This window comes from Panthera pardus, unplaced genomic scaffold, assembly GCF_024362965.1.
Source record: "Panthera pardus isolate Hobbes unplaced genomic scaffold, ASM2436296v1 HiC_scaffold_20, whole genome shotgun sequence".
In the NCBI taxonomy this organism is placed as follows: Eukaryota; Metazoa; Chordata; class Mammalia; order Carnivora; family Felidae; genus Panthera; species Panthera pardus.
Window position 1 is genome coordinate 57,251,470 of NW_026526766.1, and position 19,246 is coordinate 57,270,715.

Genomic DNA, 19,246 nt, shown 5'->3' on the forward strand with positions numbered 1-19,246 from the left:
CTTTGAAGCTCCACAGGTGGAGTTTAGCCTGCTCAGTGGCCCAAGAGCCCATGCCAACACACACACACACACGCGCGCGCACGCACACACACACACACACACACACACACACACACACACACACACAAGTGTGCCATTCACACATGTGTGTTATTAGGCTTGCTAAGAGGAGAACAATGGCTCCTAAGTGAGGGGTCATATAAAGGGTCCTGGTTTGGGATGTAGATGGATGTAGGTTTGAAATCTCAGTTTGGTCTAGGCTTGAGCCTCAGTTTCCTTATCTGTAAAAACAGGTCATTTTCCCCAAGGCATTGTAAGGATTAAAGCAGATGATGGCTAGGGTAGCATGAGACCCAGCTCCTGGCTCAGAAGAGAATATTTGTTGAGTTTGTGCTATCGGTGAGGAAGATTGGTGTGCCTGTTGCTTAGCAGAAATGCCCTGAGTCCTACGCTGCTCCTTTTTCTCTTGCATGCTCCCCAGGAGGCCTCTTCCTGACTGACTACTCCACCTGCTCACCCCGCAAGCTGAGTCCCTTCCGCTCCTTTGCCAGCACCGAGCTCTTCCACTTCCACGTTCCCGAGGACACGTTCCTGGCTGTTTGGAACCTCATCATCTTCAAGGAGCAGGGGGGAACTTTTGGGGACCACTGTCCAGACCAAAGTGTGACTGTGTGAGTGTCCAAGTGTTAACATCCTGACCCCACCTCCAACCCCAGACCACTCTCCAAACTAAAGTGTGACTTTATGAGTATCTAAACTGACCTCCTGACCCTGATCCCTGACCCTTGTCCGGATTGAAGTATGACTGAGTGAGGGACAAGACCTTTGTCTCCTGACTACTTCCTGAGTACTGTTTGACTGTGTGAGAGTCTGAGCTGACCTTTTACTCTTTATGTCCTGACTCCTGACCTGGAACCACTTTGTTGTATGTATCAGTGTAGGGAATTCACTTGTGTTATTGGCGATGAGTTGACAGTTCTTCTTTTCCCCATTTCCTGTCTCCCACCCCATTGCCTATTGTCTTCCTCTCCTCATTCTGGTCCCCCAGGTATTTCCGGTCCGGGGCACCCCCTGTCATCAATCCCCTGCACACACACTTCCCGGGGGACACAGCTGTGCCTGGGGTTTTCTCACTGACCCTCAGCTGGACACTGCCCAACCGCACCTCAGGCATCTTTAACGTCAGCAGCCCCTTACCTGGGGACTGGTTCTTGGCTGCCCACCTTCCCCAGGCCCACGGCCACATCTCTGTCAAGGTGGGTTAACGCTGCCCAGGAAAGGAGGGGCCAAAGATGCTTCTCCATGTCTGCTGAATTCCCCCCACAGGCTACTTGACATGCTAATCTTGTGCCAGGGTGGGTAACAGCATAAGGGTGGCTAGGGTGGGGCATAGCTAGAGGGCAGAAGTTTACCTGGTGGGCCAGAGGTCTTGATCTGTAGGAGGCAATTTGGGAGCCTTAGGAGGATATAGTGGGTCCCAGGTTAGCTGAAGGGAGAGTCCAGAGTCCGGAATCAGTCAGATTCCTGGCACTGTGGAGTAATGTCCCTATTAGAAGGTGCAAGGGTTATTCAAGGTGATCACAGAAGCTGCTGCAGAAGCCCAGGACTGGTCTGGTTCTACATCTTGATTGGTGGTAGCTATGCAGACTCTCATAGGCTTCAGCTCAGTCTTTGGTCCATCTAGGAGAATGCATTCCTCTTCTCTCATAATTTCAGCCCCCTATACCCTCTGGAAGACCATAGGAGAACACTTGGGGTCACGGAAGCCCTTTCCTGTTAAAAGGATGCTTTGGGAAGCTGGTGCCCATCCTGGCTGTTGTTTCCCTTTTCTCTAAATATCAGCACTGATTTCATAGAACGGAGATTTTTAAAGTCTAAAATGTAGGTTCAAAGGTCAGGACGCTTCTTCCTTCTGGTTTGGAGGGGAAAGAAATGCCACAAAGATTTCCTGCCACCTCCAGGTGCTGGGCAGGCCAGGTTTCCTCCTAGTAATAGGATCTATAGGTTTCTTATTCTTATCCATTGGCAGGAAGGGAGGGTATGATGAGCTGGCCATTGGCAGAGTGGGATGGTTATGTGTGTGGGGCCAGTGGTAAGGGTGAAGGACTGAGCACGAACGGAGCAAGAATTTAAAGAACAGGGTGCTGAAGAACATGAAATGTAGTGGGACTTGGCCATTGAGAATTGAAAGGGGCAGAAATTTCCAATTAGGTGAAGCTTTGACTCAGATATATCTCTCCAGGCTGAGTTCCTTGAGGGTTGTGGCTCTGTGATTGTATCAGGCTTGCCTTTCCTCCTTCTGCTATAGCTTGGTGTTCAGAGAAGGTCTTGTGAGGCTTTTGAATGAGTTGAGAATTGTACAGGGACAAGTGCACCGGCACTGCTGTTATCAGAGATGGGAACTAGGTCTGAGGTAGCTTCCTGAGGCCTCAGTGATAGGTCTGTTTTTCCTGAGAGTGATGTGCTAGAGAATTTCCTGTCAAGGCCTGGGAGTCCTCTGGATGACAGCATGTTAGTAACTCACCTGGAAATGCCTCTGGGTTCTGGGTGGATCTTGACTCTCTTCAGAACCAAGGGTTATTCTATTCTGAGGAATGTCTTAGGTCTTTGGCCAAATCCCAAAGAGCCCATTCCTGATCATAACTTTGATCCTTGACTCTCTTTGTGAGAACTGACAGGGAGAATTCTTCTGAAGCCCTGTTCTAGTTATCCAAAAACCTTTCTGGATGGGCAGGAGGAACCTGGGGCCTAGGCCTGGACTGGGATTATAGGAGCTAACACCTGGTTAGGAGAGGTCAGAACTAGCCTTGACATAGCCATTTGCATCTAGATATAGGAAGTAGAGTCTGGGGATTTGGAACTGCAGGCTGGAGGGTTAGCCAGCAGAACTTCTGGGATGTGGCAACATTAGAGACAAGAGGGCACGGTTATACCTTACCCAATGAATGGCAGCAGACCTGGATACCATGAGAGATGTAGGTCTTTAGACAAGGACTCTTCTAGAGGCTTCGGGGTGGGGATGGGCAAGGATCATCCTTTTGGTTCCCCTAAGAATTAGATTATCTTTTGGAATCTTACATGGGCCTTTAAGGATTCTTAAGTTCTCTGGGTAATTCCGTAAATTCAATCCTGTGGATGAATTGTCCAGAGCATTCCTCCAGGGCTCCATCTTCTTGACTTGCTTTCTCCTTATACCATTGTCCTGACTTCCTGTGAGGCTTCGCCTCGGGTGAGGTCTGAAGAGTCCCAACCATAAGAAGGCAGCACTGTTTCTAGGGCCCTCCTCAGCTTTGGACCTATAGTCCTTGAGCACCTGCTTTGTCTCTGACCTTGGATTGGGTGTGAGGGACACAGATAAATAAGATGTATATTCGTGAGATACAGGAGATGTTTTAAGAGGACAAAGGAGAGATGGCTAACTCGGCTTGGTAGTATGGTGGAGGCGGTTTTAGGAAATAGGAAGTGAGGCCGGATGTCGAGAAAGTAAGGAAAGGCATTCCAGGTGGTGGGGGTAGCATGGGCTAAAGCACAGAAGGGAGAACTGAAGTGGTTCAGTGTGGAGTGGTTGTTGGAGTGGGTGAGAGAGCTGGAGGGGTGAGCAGAGCAGATGGTGAAGGACCTAGAAGCTTGAACTTTATCCTGAGAGTGATTGGGATCCTTAAGAGCTGGTAAAAGGGAAGTGAGTTATCTGGCCCTGGCCATTCTCCTGAGCTCTGTGGAGAGCTTCTGCGAGCTCCTGTGTCCATGCCATTCACTGCTGTATTCCTAGCACCCAGCACAGAGCCTGGCACGTAGTGAGGGCATGGCATATTTTTATTGTTCTTCTGCCATCTTCTCAAATTCATAGTGTCCAAAACTGATCTCACTTCTTTCCTTTTCCCCCTTTTCCTATCAACCTCTTCTGTCTTGACTCATGCCCTCCATCACCTTGTTTTCCCTGTCTCGGAGCATGTGCTCGTTCTGTGGTGCCCAGCCTGCACTGAGGGACCGGCCTTTGGATTGTAGATAACATCTGGCACCCACATGGCTCATTAGGGGAAAGTTTTCCAAATGTCTGGAGCAGAGTTCTCCTCAAATGCTTCCTCTTTCCAGCTCCAAGATTTGAAAGTAAATGAAAGCAGGTAAAATAATGAAAACAAGGATAGGAAAACAAAGAAACAGACTAGAGAAGAAAGGATTCGGCTGAATCCACCAACTAAGACCAAGCGAAGCTCTGTGTCTCAACTTGAAGAGATTAAAATCTACTAACAGTGCTCATTCTGCTCTTCCTCCTCCTTCTAAATTATTATATTTGTGTTTCAAATAGGTAATATATGCACCTGGTACAACATTCGAAAGGTACAAAAGGCATACAGTGAAAAGTAAGTCTTCCTTTCATCTCCTTCCGGTCCCCACTTCCCCTCTCCAGAGTTAAGTAGTAACTAGCTGTTAACTAGTTCCTTATATTACTCTTTCCTAACTGAAACACTTTTTCCTTTTGGCCATTGTGACTTTACAGAACTGTCCTTATTTTCCTCCTGTCCACCTCTTCCTCCTTCTCTGTGTCCTTTCTTGGTGTCTCCTCTGCCTGGTGCATATTGTGGGGCCCCAGTGCTAGGTCCTGAGACAGTTCCTTTTTTATTTCTCCATTCTCTTGTTAGGTGTCCCCAGAAGAATAGTTTTAAATACCACCTATAGGTTATGCCTTCCAAGTGTATTCCATGAGTCCTCATTTCTTTGAACTTCAGACTTTGTATTTAACTGCTTACTTGGTATCTCTGATTGGATGTCCAAGAAATGTCTCAAACTTAGCATGTACAAATCAAAACAAAGCCAAAAGTAAAAATCTCTTTGATTCCCATTTTACTTCTTCTAGGCTAAGCCTCTTCTCTCTCTTTTCTTCTCCATAAATTGGCACTGCTATTCACCATTTGTTCAAGCTCCAAATTTTGGTGTCATACTTGATTCTTCTTTTCCCTTTAACTCTCTATAGCTAGTCCATAAAGAAAAAGTCTTGTTGACTCTACTTCTAAAGCATGCTCTGGAGGCATCCACTTCTCTCTTTCCACTCTGAGCATACCTTCCCTGAGCTTTGTCCTGGACCACTGCAGTAACCTCCCAGGCCTCTCCCTGCTTCCACTCTTGCCCCCTGCAGTCTGTCCAGCACTCTTCCATGTTGATTGGTGCTGACCGAATGTGGGCCAGGGATTGTGCTGGGTACTGGGGTATCCCTACAGAGAAGGGCAAGTGTCTTTGGGCATCTTAGTCTGTAAGCCCTATCCAGAGTCTAGCTACCCTGCTCAGGCATTCCTTAGGAAACTCAGCCCAGCCATACTAGGACATCTAGAGTTCAGTTGAAGGCTTTTCTTCCCAGCTTCTTTCAGACTGGTTCACACTCTACTTCTCACTTTGGCCCTCCTGGTTTCTCAAGTGTCCTTGCTTTGGCCCTGTTCCTTACATGACTGCTGATGTTGGCTCAGTTTGGACTCTCTCACCTGGCTCATGCCTTGGCAGCTCCTGAAGACCTGGCTTCTGGTGCCCTTTCTCTTGCCCTATCATAGGGCGAAGGCTGCTGTACCTCTGCACCTTCCCTGCTCTCCACCGATTGAGTGCTTCCTTCCACAATAAAGGAGGAGTGTTAGATGTGCCTATTATACGGTTTAAGGAAGGAATGCATTTTAACCATTGAGGTCATGTCCACTAATCCTTCAGTTAAGCCAACAGCAAGAAAGATGTGGAGGAAAGTATCTCTTCCCCTGCATTGTCCATCTTGCAAGGAAATGAGCCACCTCCCAAGTGTGAGCCTCCACCCTTGGGGCTTGCTTACTGCAAAGTTATTGTGGTGGTAATTCCTGCCCTAGGAAGTGGGGTTGATGAGATGCCTTGTGTTAGTATTTCTGGGCCTTAGGGTTTGACACCAAAGATGAGGGATCTGCTTTGGATATCAGAGATGGAGGTCTCTGAGCAACTAGGTAGGTTGAAGAGCTCTATGAAAGGATCCTCTTTTTTAGCACCTAGTATTTGCCAGGTGGTGTGCTAGGCATTGAGGATGCAGTGCTGCAAAAGGCACAGAAGAATTCCAGGCGAAGTAGTGAGATCTTCTGGCCTGGCATCCGTCAAGGCCTTCTTCCAGCCTTGTGGAGTTTTGCTGGAAGTCAGTGCCTTGGCTGGCTTATTCCATGGTATGGAACTCGGTGGGATGTCAGAGCCTGCAACATTTGTCTGAATGAGGTTTAGAGGTTTGTGTTGGTCAGAATAACCACATAAATAAACAGTAGCCTCCAGTTTAGTGGGCCCACATAAGGCCATTTGTCCAGAATAACAGAGAAGCCTAATCAGGAACCCCATCCTCTGAATTGCTAGGATTGGTGGGCTTAGGTAGCTGCAGATGTTGCAGAAGAGGAACCAGAACAAAGGGACTGTGCCCACTGAAGAGTGAGGAGGCTGTGTGTGCTAGGTGGTGTGAACTGAGTCGACAAGGGTCAGGGATTTCACCCAGAAGAGCAGCTTAGATGTGACTGTTGTCCAGCAACGGAAGAAACCCAGCCTGATTCAGAAGAAGCAGATGAATCTGTGGGTCTCCTGAGACAGAGCAGTGGGAGGGGAGACAGAAAACAGGCTTTGGCTTCATAAACATCAGAGCTGCCCCCAGCTGTGTTGATTGATTGATTGGTTCATATATTCAGCAGACATTCATCTGTGAGGTACGCACTTTATATTACGTTCCATATCTGGGGGAGCAAAAATAAAATAAGACAAGGTTCCTGTTTTCAAGTTGTTTACAGTCTGGAGGTTGCCTAGGAGGTAGAGTGGCCCTTCCCTGGAGGTGTTAAAGCAGAGGCTGGACAAGCTCTTGGGAGGGCAGGTGGGGGATAAAAGAAATTAAAGATTCAGATTAGTAGGCTCCGGTGGGTTTGGACTGGAGGCCTCAAGGAGCTTTCTAACCCCAAAAGAGAGCCGGTGTTCTAAGTTTTTGAGGGCTTGGAGGGGAAATGGGGTAGTTTGAAATTGCATCAAGGGATGGTCCAGGACTGCTCAGGAGGAGGAGTTAGAGTGGAGGAGGAGCGGGCCTGATTGTCGGGAAGGACTGGGTTTGAGTCCCCAAACAGCCAAGGCTGAGGATCACAGCAGATCCTAGAGACCTAGGAAAGACAGAGGTGCAGACAAGGCAGGAGGGACCTAGGGCCTAGAGAGACCTCAATCCTAGCCCTGGGGGCAAGAGGCCGGAGGAGCTTTGTCCCCGACCCCTCAGCAGATTCTGTTTGCCTTGCTTTAGTATCACCCTTGCTGTCTCTACCCTCCCACCACCCCTGCTTTTGTCTCAGGGTCTCCAGGATGAGTGTCAGTACCTCCTTCAGCCGCAGCTGATTGTCCGGCGTTTGCTGGATGTTGCTGTGCTGGTGCCTGGCCGTCCCTCAGAGCAAACCCTTTCCCCGCACAATCGCTCAGCCCTGTACAAGTAAGTCAGATACTCCCCCAAACCTGATCCTTTCCCTCTTCCTTTCCCTCTTCCTTCCCTGGCCTCAAACAGGCAATAGCGTTCTTTTGGCTTCTTTTCACCCTCTGGCCAACCTGGGCTGCTGGGCCACCCAAAGCCCTGAGGGTGGGTTGGACCCCTGCCTCCCTCTCTCTCAGCATGGACAGGAGGACCTGAAAAGGCCTCCTGTTATCCCCTGTCCCTTTCTGCTAACTTCTTCCTAGCGTTTTCTTCATTCTGGTGTCCTTCTCACCCTCTCACCTGTCCTTTCTTACCCCCAACCTCCCCTCTGTCCAGGGTCTTTGTGCCCAGCTTTACTTACAGGGTTTCAGCACAGCTGGTATGTGTGGGGAGCCGCGGGGCATTGGTCTGCCCCCTGACACTGCGCCTACGTCCCAAGGCCCCACCCCTGCACAACTCAAGCTCTGTATCCTGTGGAGGTGCCTCGATGTGCCAGCTGGAGCTGGCACTCCCCCCCTGGGGGCACTGGGTCTACGTGCGTGTGGAGATACCATCCCGGGGTCCTGGCAGGACCATCCGCTTCCAGCTGTGTGTGCGGTTGCAAGGTCAGAAGCCCCACATCTGCCTCTGCCACTGCCACTCAGCCTGTGCTGATGTCTGTGGCTGGGAAGAGGCAGCGTGGTGGCTGTGTTCGTTGACCCTCTGCCATGTCCCTGTAGTCTGCTCAACTCTACCCAGGCTCCTTTACACTCTCAAAAGCCCTACCAACTTGGAGCTTCGATTTGTTGGAAGGCCTTCAGGTCATTATTTTGCACCGGATTTGGGGCTAACTAAGGGACCTCAATACTCTCCTTGGCTTAGTCTCTTTTTCAGTTTCCTAGGGTAGGCAGGGGCATCAAAAACCACCACCCTTGCCAAAGCCCATGCCAAACACTGAGAGGGCCCATCATCTGTTTCAACAGTGTCTTCACTGCCCTTAGGGAGGGACAGATGACTTGGACTCCCTCCACATGACATTACATTAGCTGTGACCACTAGGAACCCCCTGGGCCCGATCCTGTGACCCTGCATGCCCCATATTCCCGAGGGGCATTTGATTCTAGTTCTTGTCTCTCCCTACCCTTTGCTAATTCCTGTCTGGCTCAGATCTGGTTTGTGGTGGGGCTGCAGGGCTTGTGAGGGCAGCAGGCCCCAGCACTGATTTCCTCTGCCCACAGAGTGCCCGCAGCCCAGCCTGTCCCGTGTCCTGGTCCCTGGAGCTGCCATGAACATGCCCCAGTCACTGGGCAACCAACCACTGCCCCCAGAGCCACCATCCCTGGGGGCCTCTCCTGAGGGGCCTGGGGCCACATCTCCACCAGAGCACTGTTGGCCAGTGCGCCCAACGCTGCGTAATGAACTGGATACCTTCTCTGTCCACTTCTACATCTTCTTTGGCCCCAGCGTGGCCCTCCCCCCTGAGCGCCCGGCAGTGTTTGCCCTGAGGCTGCTGCCAGTACTGGACAGTGGGGGCGTCCTCAGCCTGGAGCTCCAGCTTAATGTGGTACTCTTGGTGGAAAGCAGCGGGGGTGGTGGGGGGAGGGGGAAGGTTGTCCTGGAGGGGAACTTCAAGGAGAAGGTGTCAGGGGTGTGAGGACTCTTAACTCCTTCTGGAAGCACATCTGGGTTCCTTTTGACCAACTTTATGATTAGCAACCATGTCTCAGCCCAATTCTGGTCAAAAAACATTCCCCTGAGTATTGACTTTACTACGGATGGGCTAGGTCAGCCAGGGCAACTCAGAGTGGGCTAAACTTATCCCAGTTTTATAGGCTAACCTTCTGCTTCCTAAGGGTCTCTATGGCAGGTGTTCACTTTTCTTGCAAATCTCCTGTGATGGGGAGTTCATTACCTCTAAGGCCATGCAGTCCATATTTAGCTCTGATTGCTAAAGGCAGTCTTCACATTCCATGAAAATCTGCCTCCGTGGATTTCTACCCACCAATCTTTGTTTTGCCCCTGAAGCTATAGCCAGTAAATCTATCCTTGTCCTTTTTATTTTTTTTTAAATTAATAGACTTGGTTTTTCAGAGAAGTTTTAAGCTTATAGAAAAATTGAGCAGAAAGTAGAGAGTTCCTATATCCCCCCTCTTTTCCTGCACAGTTTCCTCTATTATTTACACCTTGTATCGGTGTGGTACAGTTGTTATATGCTATCTTATTTTAACAGTCCTTCATATGCCCCTCAATCTCCCCTAAGCTGAACAATCTCAGCATCTTAGACATCTCCCATCCTCTGCTGTCTCCTCTGGTCATGGTGTCTCTGAGATCAGTGATCCAAGGGGGTCTGACCAGGGTGGCAGGTGGTGTTTGTGCAGCCTGAGATCCAGTTCCCTCTTTCAGCTTCCACATCACACTGGGGAATCACCTGGGGCCGCGGTGAACTAACATCTTGAGGTCTTTTCCTTTTTCCTTTTTATTTTCTTCAAAACAGTTGTAGACACTTACTTTTTTATTATAAAAATAATAGGATCACATGTAAAAGTTTTGGAAAGTCGAAGACATAAAATTGTGTGTCCTCTCAGTCATTTTTCGTATTAACTTCTGTGTTTATCTACTTGCAACCAAGGGGCATACGCATTTTCATGCTCTGAGCCTGCCTGGCTCGTGTGAACTGCTGCCCATTCCTGTCTCATATTTTTGCAGTGAACTTTGTAACTTGAATGGAAGAATTCATGTCCATCTTTGAGCCATTGCCTAATACTAGTTTGGGCCTTGGGTCTTCCCTGCTTTATGTAATTCACACACTCGAAGAGCCAGGCTTCATTATTTTCAGCATTAAATAAGACTGGGCTGAGGGCAGAGTCCTGTATCAGGACCTTAGTGACTGTCTTAGACTGGCATTGATCCAATAATTTATGTGCTGTTTCCCCAGCCAGGCTTTTAACTCTATTATTCCCCTGCTCCGGGGGCAGGCACCATTTTCCTATCAGCCAACCTGAGACCTGATCTGTGGCTAGATGTGGTCTTTTATGGCACATGGCTCAGAACTTTTTGTCCTTCTGCTGGTCAGGACAGAGCAGATTCTTCAACCTGAAGACATTCCTTATTTTCATACTTAAATTTGGACTCTTACTGCCTTTGGGCAGTGACAGTGAGGTCTTGATTTGACCTTGAAACTGTAGCACCCATTTCAGAGACCAGCACCACGCATACTTGTTCTTCCTCAGTGTCTTGAGAGTAGAAGGCCAGTGCCCCCACCCCCCATGGCTCCTCCCTGGCCCTTTCTGCATTCATCCGCTTATATTACACCCATCTATATGCCATGACATTTGTTACCCACTGCAAACAGTCCGTTATATTTATTCTGAAAGATGTTGGCTCATCTTCTATGCTTTTTCCCTCCAAGTATTTTGATTTTTTTCCCCTTGGAATCAAGAACTGAACATTTGGATCACAGAACTGCATACCTAGAGGACATTTTTCCTTTGGCTTCCCACTAGAATGATTTCTATGGAATACTCTGGCATATTACCCTGGCTTGCATTGAAGGAAGTTATAAGCAAGTTGTATGAAATTCACCCTTGTGGTTGAGGACAGGATGCATGACAGAACACAGTGCTTCTTTGATTAGAATTTTCCTGAGAACCACCCCTTTGGATGCTGTACTTTTGAGACTCTGATTAAATTTTATCTTATGGACTCATAAGATAAAATCTGGTAACTCATTATGTTTCCTTTTTTGCTTTGGTTGCTTGGAAGTCAGCATCAAATATATGGCTCACAGCTAGAGACAGACTTTATTTTCTTATCTTGATCTTTAAATTTCCCTCATGCATTTACTTCATCCTATTATATGCATTTAATAAGCTACCTCAAATCCTTCTTGAATGAGGTGAGCTTATGGCATCCTGTTACTTTTATTGTTGTAGACGCTCCTTACGTTTAGTCCTGTGGATATCTGGTTTCTTTAAATCCCAGACAGGTTGCTACATTAACCCCTCAGGCATTCTGTTACTGATATTTAGTAACTAGGATCACTTCACCTGAGGAAGAATACATTTCTTTACACGCCTCCTGCCTTCAGACCCAGGTGAAGATAAGAAGGTGACTGAAAACCTTACAGTTACCTTTGTTCACAACTAGTTTCTACATCCAGCAACAGTCCCCCTCCTATTCCCTCCAGCAAGCTAGACAGGACTGAAACAGGATGTTCTCCCTTGCCTAGACAGAGTTTAAACAATTCTGCTCAAAGACAACATTCAGAATTGGGCCTTTCCTTCTCATTAGTTTTTGAAAGATCTCTGCTGTGGAAGATCTGGTGTTCTCCAGTTTTTCTGTTCTAAGAATGGAGACGAGAGAGGGAGAAGGAGAGAAAAAGACGGGGAGAAGGAGAAAGGCAGGCTTTGATGTAGGAATGGAGACGAGAGAGGGAGGAGAGAAAAAGACGGGGAGAAGGAGAAAGGCAGGCTTTGATGTAGAGAGCACCTACAGGAATGGATGTCCAGCGAGCTCTTGGAGGGGTTTCTGGAGAAGGGTTAACAGGTGTAGGAGTCTGGGGGCTGTGGGGTGGTGGTAGGGCTTGGAGGGTGTGACTGCCTCTTCTTCATACCTGCCCTCCTCAGAGCTCCCTGCGCCAGGAAAACGTGACAGTGTTCGGATGCCTGACTCACGAGGTGCCCTTGAGCCTGGGGGATGCAGCAGTGACCTGTTCTAAAGGTGGGGGTGAGGAACGGGAGAAGCAGAGGAGGCTTTAAGTCTGGGGCTGGGGCAGTAGGGGATGGTATGGAGAAAGGATGGGCTAGGGAAGTAGGGTCAGGTGGGTGAAGGTTCTTTAGGTCTTGACCCCATACTGACTCCTCCTCCCTCTCACTGATATATGCCCTCTTCTCCCTTCTCTAAGAGTCCCTGGCTGGCTTCCTCCTCTCCGTCAGTGCCACTTCCAGAGTGGCCAGGCTGCGAATCCCCTTCCCACAGACCGGGACCTGGTTCCTGACCCTCCGCTCTCTGTGCGGCGTGGGGCCTCGGTGAGCGGAGCGGGGCGGGGCGGCGCAGGGCGGGGTTGGGACAGGGAAGTAGTGGCCGGGGCCGCAGGTGACCACGGCCCTCATGTGCGCAGGTATGTGCGGTGCCGGAACGCTACGGCTGAGGTGCGGCTGCGCACTTTCCTGTCCCCTTGCGTGGACGACTGCGGGCCCTATGGCCAGTGCAAGCTGCTGCGCACGCACAACTACCTGTACGCGGCCTGCGAGTGCAAGGCCGGTGAGCGGGCTGGGCTGGCGAGGGAGCCGCGCCGGTGGGCTCCTGGGTGGGGGGTGTGGGGGGATGGTCTGGACTGCGGGGCGGCAGCTGGAACTGAGAATGGGTTTGGAGAGAACTGGAGGGCTGAGCTAGGGTGAGACCACCCACTACTGGCTGTGACGTTGCGCCTGGCAAGAGGCCGCCAGCAGAAGTGTCTGCCCAACCCGAACCCAACCGTGGCTGCCTTGGGCCCTCTTCCACCTTCCACCTTGTGCTCTCCCCCCTCGCAGGGTGGAGGGGCTGGGGCTGCACTGACAGTGCAGATGCGCTCACTTATGGATTCCAGCTGCTGTCCACACTTCTGCTCTGCCTGAGCAACCTCATGTTTTTGCCACCCGTGGTCCTGGCCATTCGAAGCCGATATGTGCTGGAGGCTGCTGTCTACACCTTCACCATGTTCTTCTCCACGGTATGCGGTGCATCTGTGTCTTCACCAAGTCCTTATTTCATGGTGATGGGTGAGGGTCTGCATTTCCACCGTGTTTTCCACGGATGTGGGGATGTCTACACCTTCATCATATGAGGATGTCTCCTTTTCAACGGTGTCTTCTACAGCAGTGTCATGGCATGCGAAGACTATAGTGATTTTTGTAAGGCACATTGGGATAAATTAACAAGGCCGTTTGTAACTTAAGATAAGCAACAGCCACTAGAAACAGTGTGTGTTCTCCAGCTGTGTCACACCCCAGGGGCCAAGGAGACCTTTACTTAAACACCCTGGCTGTTTTATGGTATGGAACGGTGTCTACAGCTTCACCTTTCCACTCTGAACGGTGGCAAGGGATTTGCACTTTCTCCCATGTCTCTGTACGGAGTCTCCACTTCTCATGATGTGAGGGCTAGCTACACTGTGTTCATGTTCCTCATTGTCCTGGGGACTTCTGCATCTTCAACATGTTCTTATGGTATGAGAAGGTGTATCCCCATTTAGTCACCATGGCCTCCCTGATCTCTCATGAGAGCTTTTGGAAGACAGAGAGGATGTCTCTACCTGGGTGGTTTATAGAGCATTCTGGCTCTTGGGATCCTAAGAAATCTTATGGACTCAGCTACGTCCTGAGCCATCATGGGAAGTGGTGGTGTGACATAAAATTCCAGCTCAAAGGAGCATATTTTGATGAAGATTAGTATAGTTTTAAATCCTTATCCTCCCAGTACAGAATGTCCACAATCCCCTCTCTGTGTCTTCCCACTCCTCCGCAAACAGAAAAGTTCATATTAGAGCAAGCATCACAGTGAAAGGAAAAGGTAGAGGAGTGAGCCTGCGACTGTGATGTAACCCCCATGTAGATTTTCCCCCTGAGATGCTTCATCTAGGGATCTTTTCAGCTCATCTCTGGACTCTTGGCATCTGGTGACATATAGCGCCTGCTTATGAGCACTGCAGAAATCTTAGATAGATTCAGACTTTCTTCTTGTCTTGGCAACAAGGATCACAAAAATCAATATGTGTTTCCGTTTTGTTCAGCATTAATAGATCACACATATGTCCAAATCACAAAAGTCCTACTTATCATTCAGGAGAAAGTAGGGGGTGAATTGAGGGGCATGCTGTAGGGTCCTCTAGGATGTTCATGCACAAATGAGGAAGAGGAGGCTATAACCATGCCCTGTAGAGAGACCTTGGCCTCTTCAGCTGGGTGAGAAGGGCACACTCCAATTTTGCTTGGCTGCCCCCCACCCCTTTTAGACCTGCTCTGACAGTGCCTCATTCTATTTTTATAGTAGAGAGTGTTTCTCTTTACTGCCAGATTCCCTTTATACTGTTGCTACCGAATCCTCTAGCAACAACTGTTCCACCAGCCCACTCCTGGATGCATGCAGATCTAATGGAATCCACAGTTAGTAAGAGTACCTGAGTGTGTTAGGAGCCTGGAGCATGTGGGGAGGCTGTGTCCATTCTCTGCACTTTGCACGAACATCTGGGCATTGGCTCTAGAATGTTTAGTATACCAGATGACTCCTCATATTCTGGATACAGTGGCAAATTGTCCTTGACAGAAAAGGCCTTTTCCCCAGTTGGAACACCAGGGGAGCCTACAGTGACTGACATCACATACAGAGCTTCCACTTTCTTAAATGGGATAATAAGCAGAATGCCTGGCTGGCTCAGTCAGTAGACCAGGTGACTCTTGATCTCAGGGTTGTGAGTTCAAGCCCCATGTCAGGTGTGGAGCCTACTTACAAAAGAGAAACACACAGGATAATAAGCAAAAGATCAAGGAAAAGATCCTGGCCTCTGAGGTGTTGCCTGAAGTCTTGCTCTAACCCCTGTTCTTTTACCACATGGGCCAACATGTAGAGCTTCTAGTCATCCAGTTTTCCTGGGCAAGTTCCCATCTCTCTTCCTTTCCCATTCTTTACTTAGTCTAGACTTACTTCGTTCCTCCACAGTCTGCATTTAAGGACCCATTGATCATATTGCAGGTAACAGTCCCAGGGCAGTAGATGACAGTCTTCCCTATCTTCAAATTGAGGACAGTCTACACCTGGGAGTAGCGCATCGAGTCCTATCCAGGGCATGGGAGTAGACAGTAGGTTTGTTCTTTAGGAGTTCAAAGTGTAAATATGTAAAATATTTAAAATGCAAAATACATTACATAATATGTAAAATACATTAAAAGAAAAACAGGGCACAAATCCAGCACTTGATTTTGTATGTAGCAAGACCAGTTCAGATAACGGTAATAATAAAATAACATTTAGTGTGTCAGGCACTGCTAACCGAGTTCTCACAATAGCACTAGAGTAATAGATAAGTACTTTTTTAAAAAAGTTTATTTATTTTGAGAGAGAGAGAGAGTGCACATGTGCACAAGCAGGGGAGAGACAGAGAGAGGGGGAGAGAGAATCCCAAGCAGGCTTCAGGCTATCAGTGTAGAGCCTGACTCAGGCTCAATCCCACGAACTGTGAAATGATGACCTGAGCTGAAATCAAGAGTCTGATGCTTAACTGACTGAACCACCCAGGAACCCAAATAGGTGCCCTTATCATCCATTTTTGCAGATAAGGGCAGTTTACCTACTTTGTCTGAGGTGTAACATGAGTGGTAGAACCATAGATCCCTCACATGTAATCACTAAGCTATATTGTTCTCCAAGTACCAAGGCAGCGAGGCAATTGATACATTTCTAACCTGACTTCAGTTTTTCAGAAATCTGAAGTATGTAGAGAACCTTATGACCTCAGTTTAATAGTTCTCAAATTCTTTTTTCTCAAGGGGCACCTGGGTGGCTCAGTTGGTTAAGTGTCCGACTCTTGATTTTGGCACAAGACATGATCTCATGGTTATGAGATTGAGCTCTGCATTGGGCTCCACACTGATGGAGCCTGCTTGGGATTCTCTCTCTCCCTCTCTCTCTGCCCCTCTCCCATTTCACACACATACACACAAACACACATTCTCTCTCTCTCTCTCTCTCTCTCAAAATAAATAAATAAACATTAAAAAAATTAAAATAGTTCTCAAGTTCTTAAAAGGTAGGAACCAATGAAAAGGTCAGAAAATATAACCAAATACAAGAAGTCATCAAGGGAAATCTATCAATAATTGCAGTTGTGCAACTCTAACGCATGCCGTCCAAAGCCGTGAGCCCTTCACAGTGCTAGTCGGATCCTTACAATCCGCTCCCCAAAGACCCAGACAGAGCTGATGTCTGGGGCTTTCCTTGTTGACTGCTGACATCCTGGCTACAAGCCTGCCTTCTCATATCTCTTCTGTTCCTCATACCTCACAAGTAATTCTTAGTGGCCCTTGGCAAAATCCCATGATTTTTTCCAAGAGGAAATGGAAGCAGAACATAAAAGAGTAGCAGTAACTTCCATTATATCCTGAGTGCAAATTTTCCAATCTTTGCACGGATTGAATATATCTGCATTTTCAGTTTTACATTCTATAGTGCCTGGATACTCCATTTTGAAGCATTAGATGAACTCTACAGTTAGGTTATAAAAATGTAAAATTCCATAGAAAAAAAATTTACATTAATTTTCAAAAATTACCTCATAAGTAAAGAACTGTCCAAAGCCGAGGAAGTATCAAATTAAATTAGAATTATATTAACAAAAGCCAATTTGTAGTCTAAATTTTTTTTCTTAAATATTGCCTTATCTTCCTGTGTTATTTCTATCACTTCTTTTTATTGCTGCTAACATAAGGAATACCAATGTAAAAAATAGCCCATAATTTTCAGCGGATCAACGATATTACAAGTTTGTTTGTGTCTTTATTTCTGCATGGAGGAAAGTTTATTACAGTAGGGATGTGCTTTCATGAACATATATGGCATAAAGTATAAGATGACTAGAGCTTACTGAGCACATACTGGGCACCAAACATACAGGAGAGTACTCCAGACTTTTAGAGTAGAGTCTCCCAGGTGACACCATAACTTAAGCCTTCAGGAGGCCATTCTGGTGTTTTGTTCAGCCGGTTGCTTCCAGGAGATGGGCAATATGTTTACACCAGTGAAGTCTGTGGTGGTGAGTGATTTGCTTTCCTTTGTTGACTACAAATTGTGTCTCCTGGTTAAAGATGGTAATAAATGGGGTACCACGGCAAGGGATAATGGATTCTGTTACACGAATAATAGAGCAGGTGGAAGCAAATATGTATATCCCAGAATATATAATGACAAGATGCTGTCTTCTCCAGGTTGAGGAGTTTCAATGAAGTAAGCTGACACAGGTTGTTGGCTGGTTTCCCTAGCAAATTGTGCCCCATGAAGGAGTCAGTGACGGGCTTTACTGATGGTGTTTTTAGACATTCAGCAGTAACTGTAGCCAGATCAGGATTGGTGTTCTCCTCACGCTGCAATTTTAATTTAACTCTACCCCCATGGGTTTCCTACAACCTTAAACAATCTCTCTGACCTTTTAGTATGCTTGGAGAATCATCAGCCATAGAATACTAGTGAAATGATTGCTCTCCAAACCTCTCTACTCCAGAGACAAGCCCTCCATTATCCCCTACTCTTTTTTTTCAGTGCAGAGAAATTCCTAGGAGAAACTCAGCCTTCAATTAATTATTCCTTTAGATGTGTCTTCACTATTAGGTGATTCGGCTTTACTTTTCTTCTGCTGATGTGTATCTTCTCTTATCTCAGATTGAAGGATTTATTACAAGTCCCTCTTCCAGAAAGGGCATTCCAGAAATGCCCAGTTTGGGCATTTCCTCCTAAATACTTGAAAGTCAGGCAGATAGGAGCAAGTGCTCGGTGAGGGCTGAAATGTAGAATTAATGTTTTAAAATGAAATCCAAATCAGAAAACAGTATTGGGTAATTTAGTAGCTGTAGAACTTATATCTGGTCTTAGAGGTAGAGAATAATCAATATCCAATAGCTAAAATAGCAAAAGACCAAAATATTGATTTGATTAGGAACCAGAATTAACTCTCAATTAATTAGGACATACAAGAGAAAGAAAAAATTGATAAAATAAATCTTTTAGGTGTGTTCAAACACTAATATTAATGCAGATGCGGACTCCCATGAAAAGTCTCTCAGAGTTTCCCAGTAAGAACTCACTTTCTCAGTTTAATAATATGTAAGAGGGAGCCATGTTCCCAAACTTAAAAGCCTGGGATACTCAAAACGTGATCATTCCAAAGCAATCTCTTTCTGAAGGGACAGCATTTTTACCTCCAAAGTGAAGGGAAAGACAGAAGACAGATACATAAGCTTAGGACTTTAAAATTTGGAGGAATCAAACCCAAGGTTTCCCAATGCCAATTAATACACCTAAGTTTTCTTTTTCATTTTTTTTCTTTTTCTAAACTCCTAGCTCCTCCCTATTCTTACATTATTCACATTTCTTCCTTTGTCACAGGTGCAAATTTTACAATTTGAATAACTGGATGAAATCTTCAACAAGCTAAAAAGAAACTTAGCAATTTCTTTCTCATCCTTTGTTTCTAGAGACTGAACTTTCGAGTCTGTTTTCCCACTCTATTGTCGGCAGCTCTGCACCTGGATGGGATTCTTCTAGTTTTCACAACAGACCTGCTTCTGTTTTCCATCTGCTTTTTTCTACAGGGGATACTGTTTGATTAAGGCTGGGGTGTCATGGTTTGTCATTTGAGGTCAGGATAGAATGTTTTTTTCCTGAACTCTTCTTCCTGACTTCCACCTTCTCATTCTCAACTCTAATGCAGTCAAGCAGGAGACCAGGTTCTCCCACTTCCATTCTTCCCAGAAGCGACAGAGACCCATTGCTGCCAGAACGGAATGACTTGTGATATTACTCAGCCACCTCTTATCTCACCTGTGGACTGGATATCCCTGCCCTCCACCCACAGCCAAGGTTATGCCTGTGGAAGGCTGGGCTACCTCTCTCACTGAGGTCTGTAAGGCCACCTCTCTTGGGACTCAGAGAGTCCTTGTGATGTAGGGTTGCCTTTCAATAGAATGATGAAGAAGTTGATCTGGGCTGCAAGTTGTACCTAAAGGGTCCCTTCAGTCAGTGATGAAGCTGCTTCAAAGGCCACCTTTGGGTGGTACAACACAGCTTTCCTGCCCCAGCTTCAGTTCAGCCTGATGTATTTCATTC

General features: G+C 47.2%; 1 protein-coding gene across 16 annotated transcripts in view; it reads left to right on the forward strand.

Annotated features, from left to right (window-relative positions):
* Positions 1–19,246, forward strand: part of TMEM8B (transmembrane protein 8B) — a 68,666-nt gene that overhangs the window by 4,652 nt on the left and 44,768 nt on the right. For all 16 annotated transcript variants that reach the window (XR_002081457.2, XR_002081459.2, XR_002081461.2 and 13 more), the window contains 9 exons: positions 482–671; positions 1,049–1,256; positions 7,305–7,438; positions 7,754–8,022; positions 8,635–8,960; positions 12,022–12,115; positions 12,300–12,423; positions 12,516–12,658; positions 12,928–13,106. Coding sequence is in view for 9 of the 16 variants with exons in the window: in XM_019454527.2 (XP_019310072.2) it covers positions 482–671; positions 1,049–1,256; positions 7,305–7,438; positions 7,754–8,022; positions 8,635–8,960; positions 12,022–12,115; positions 12,300–12,423; positions 12,516–12,658; positions 12,928–13,106 (1,667 nt within the window). In the remaining 7 variants the exon portion in view is untranslated. The remainder of the gene's footprint in view (positions 1–481; positions 672–1,048; positions 1,257–7,304; positions 7,439–7,753; positions 8,023–8,634; positions 8,961–12,021; positions 12,116–12,299; positions 12,424–12,515; positions 12,659–12,927; positions 13,107–19,246) is intronic.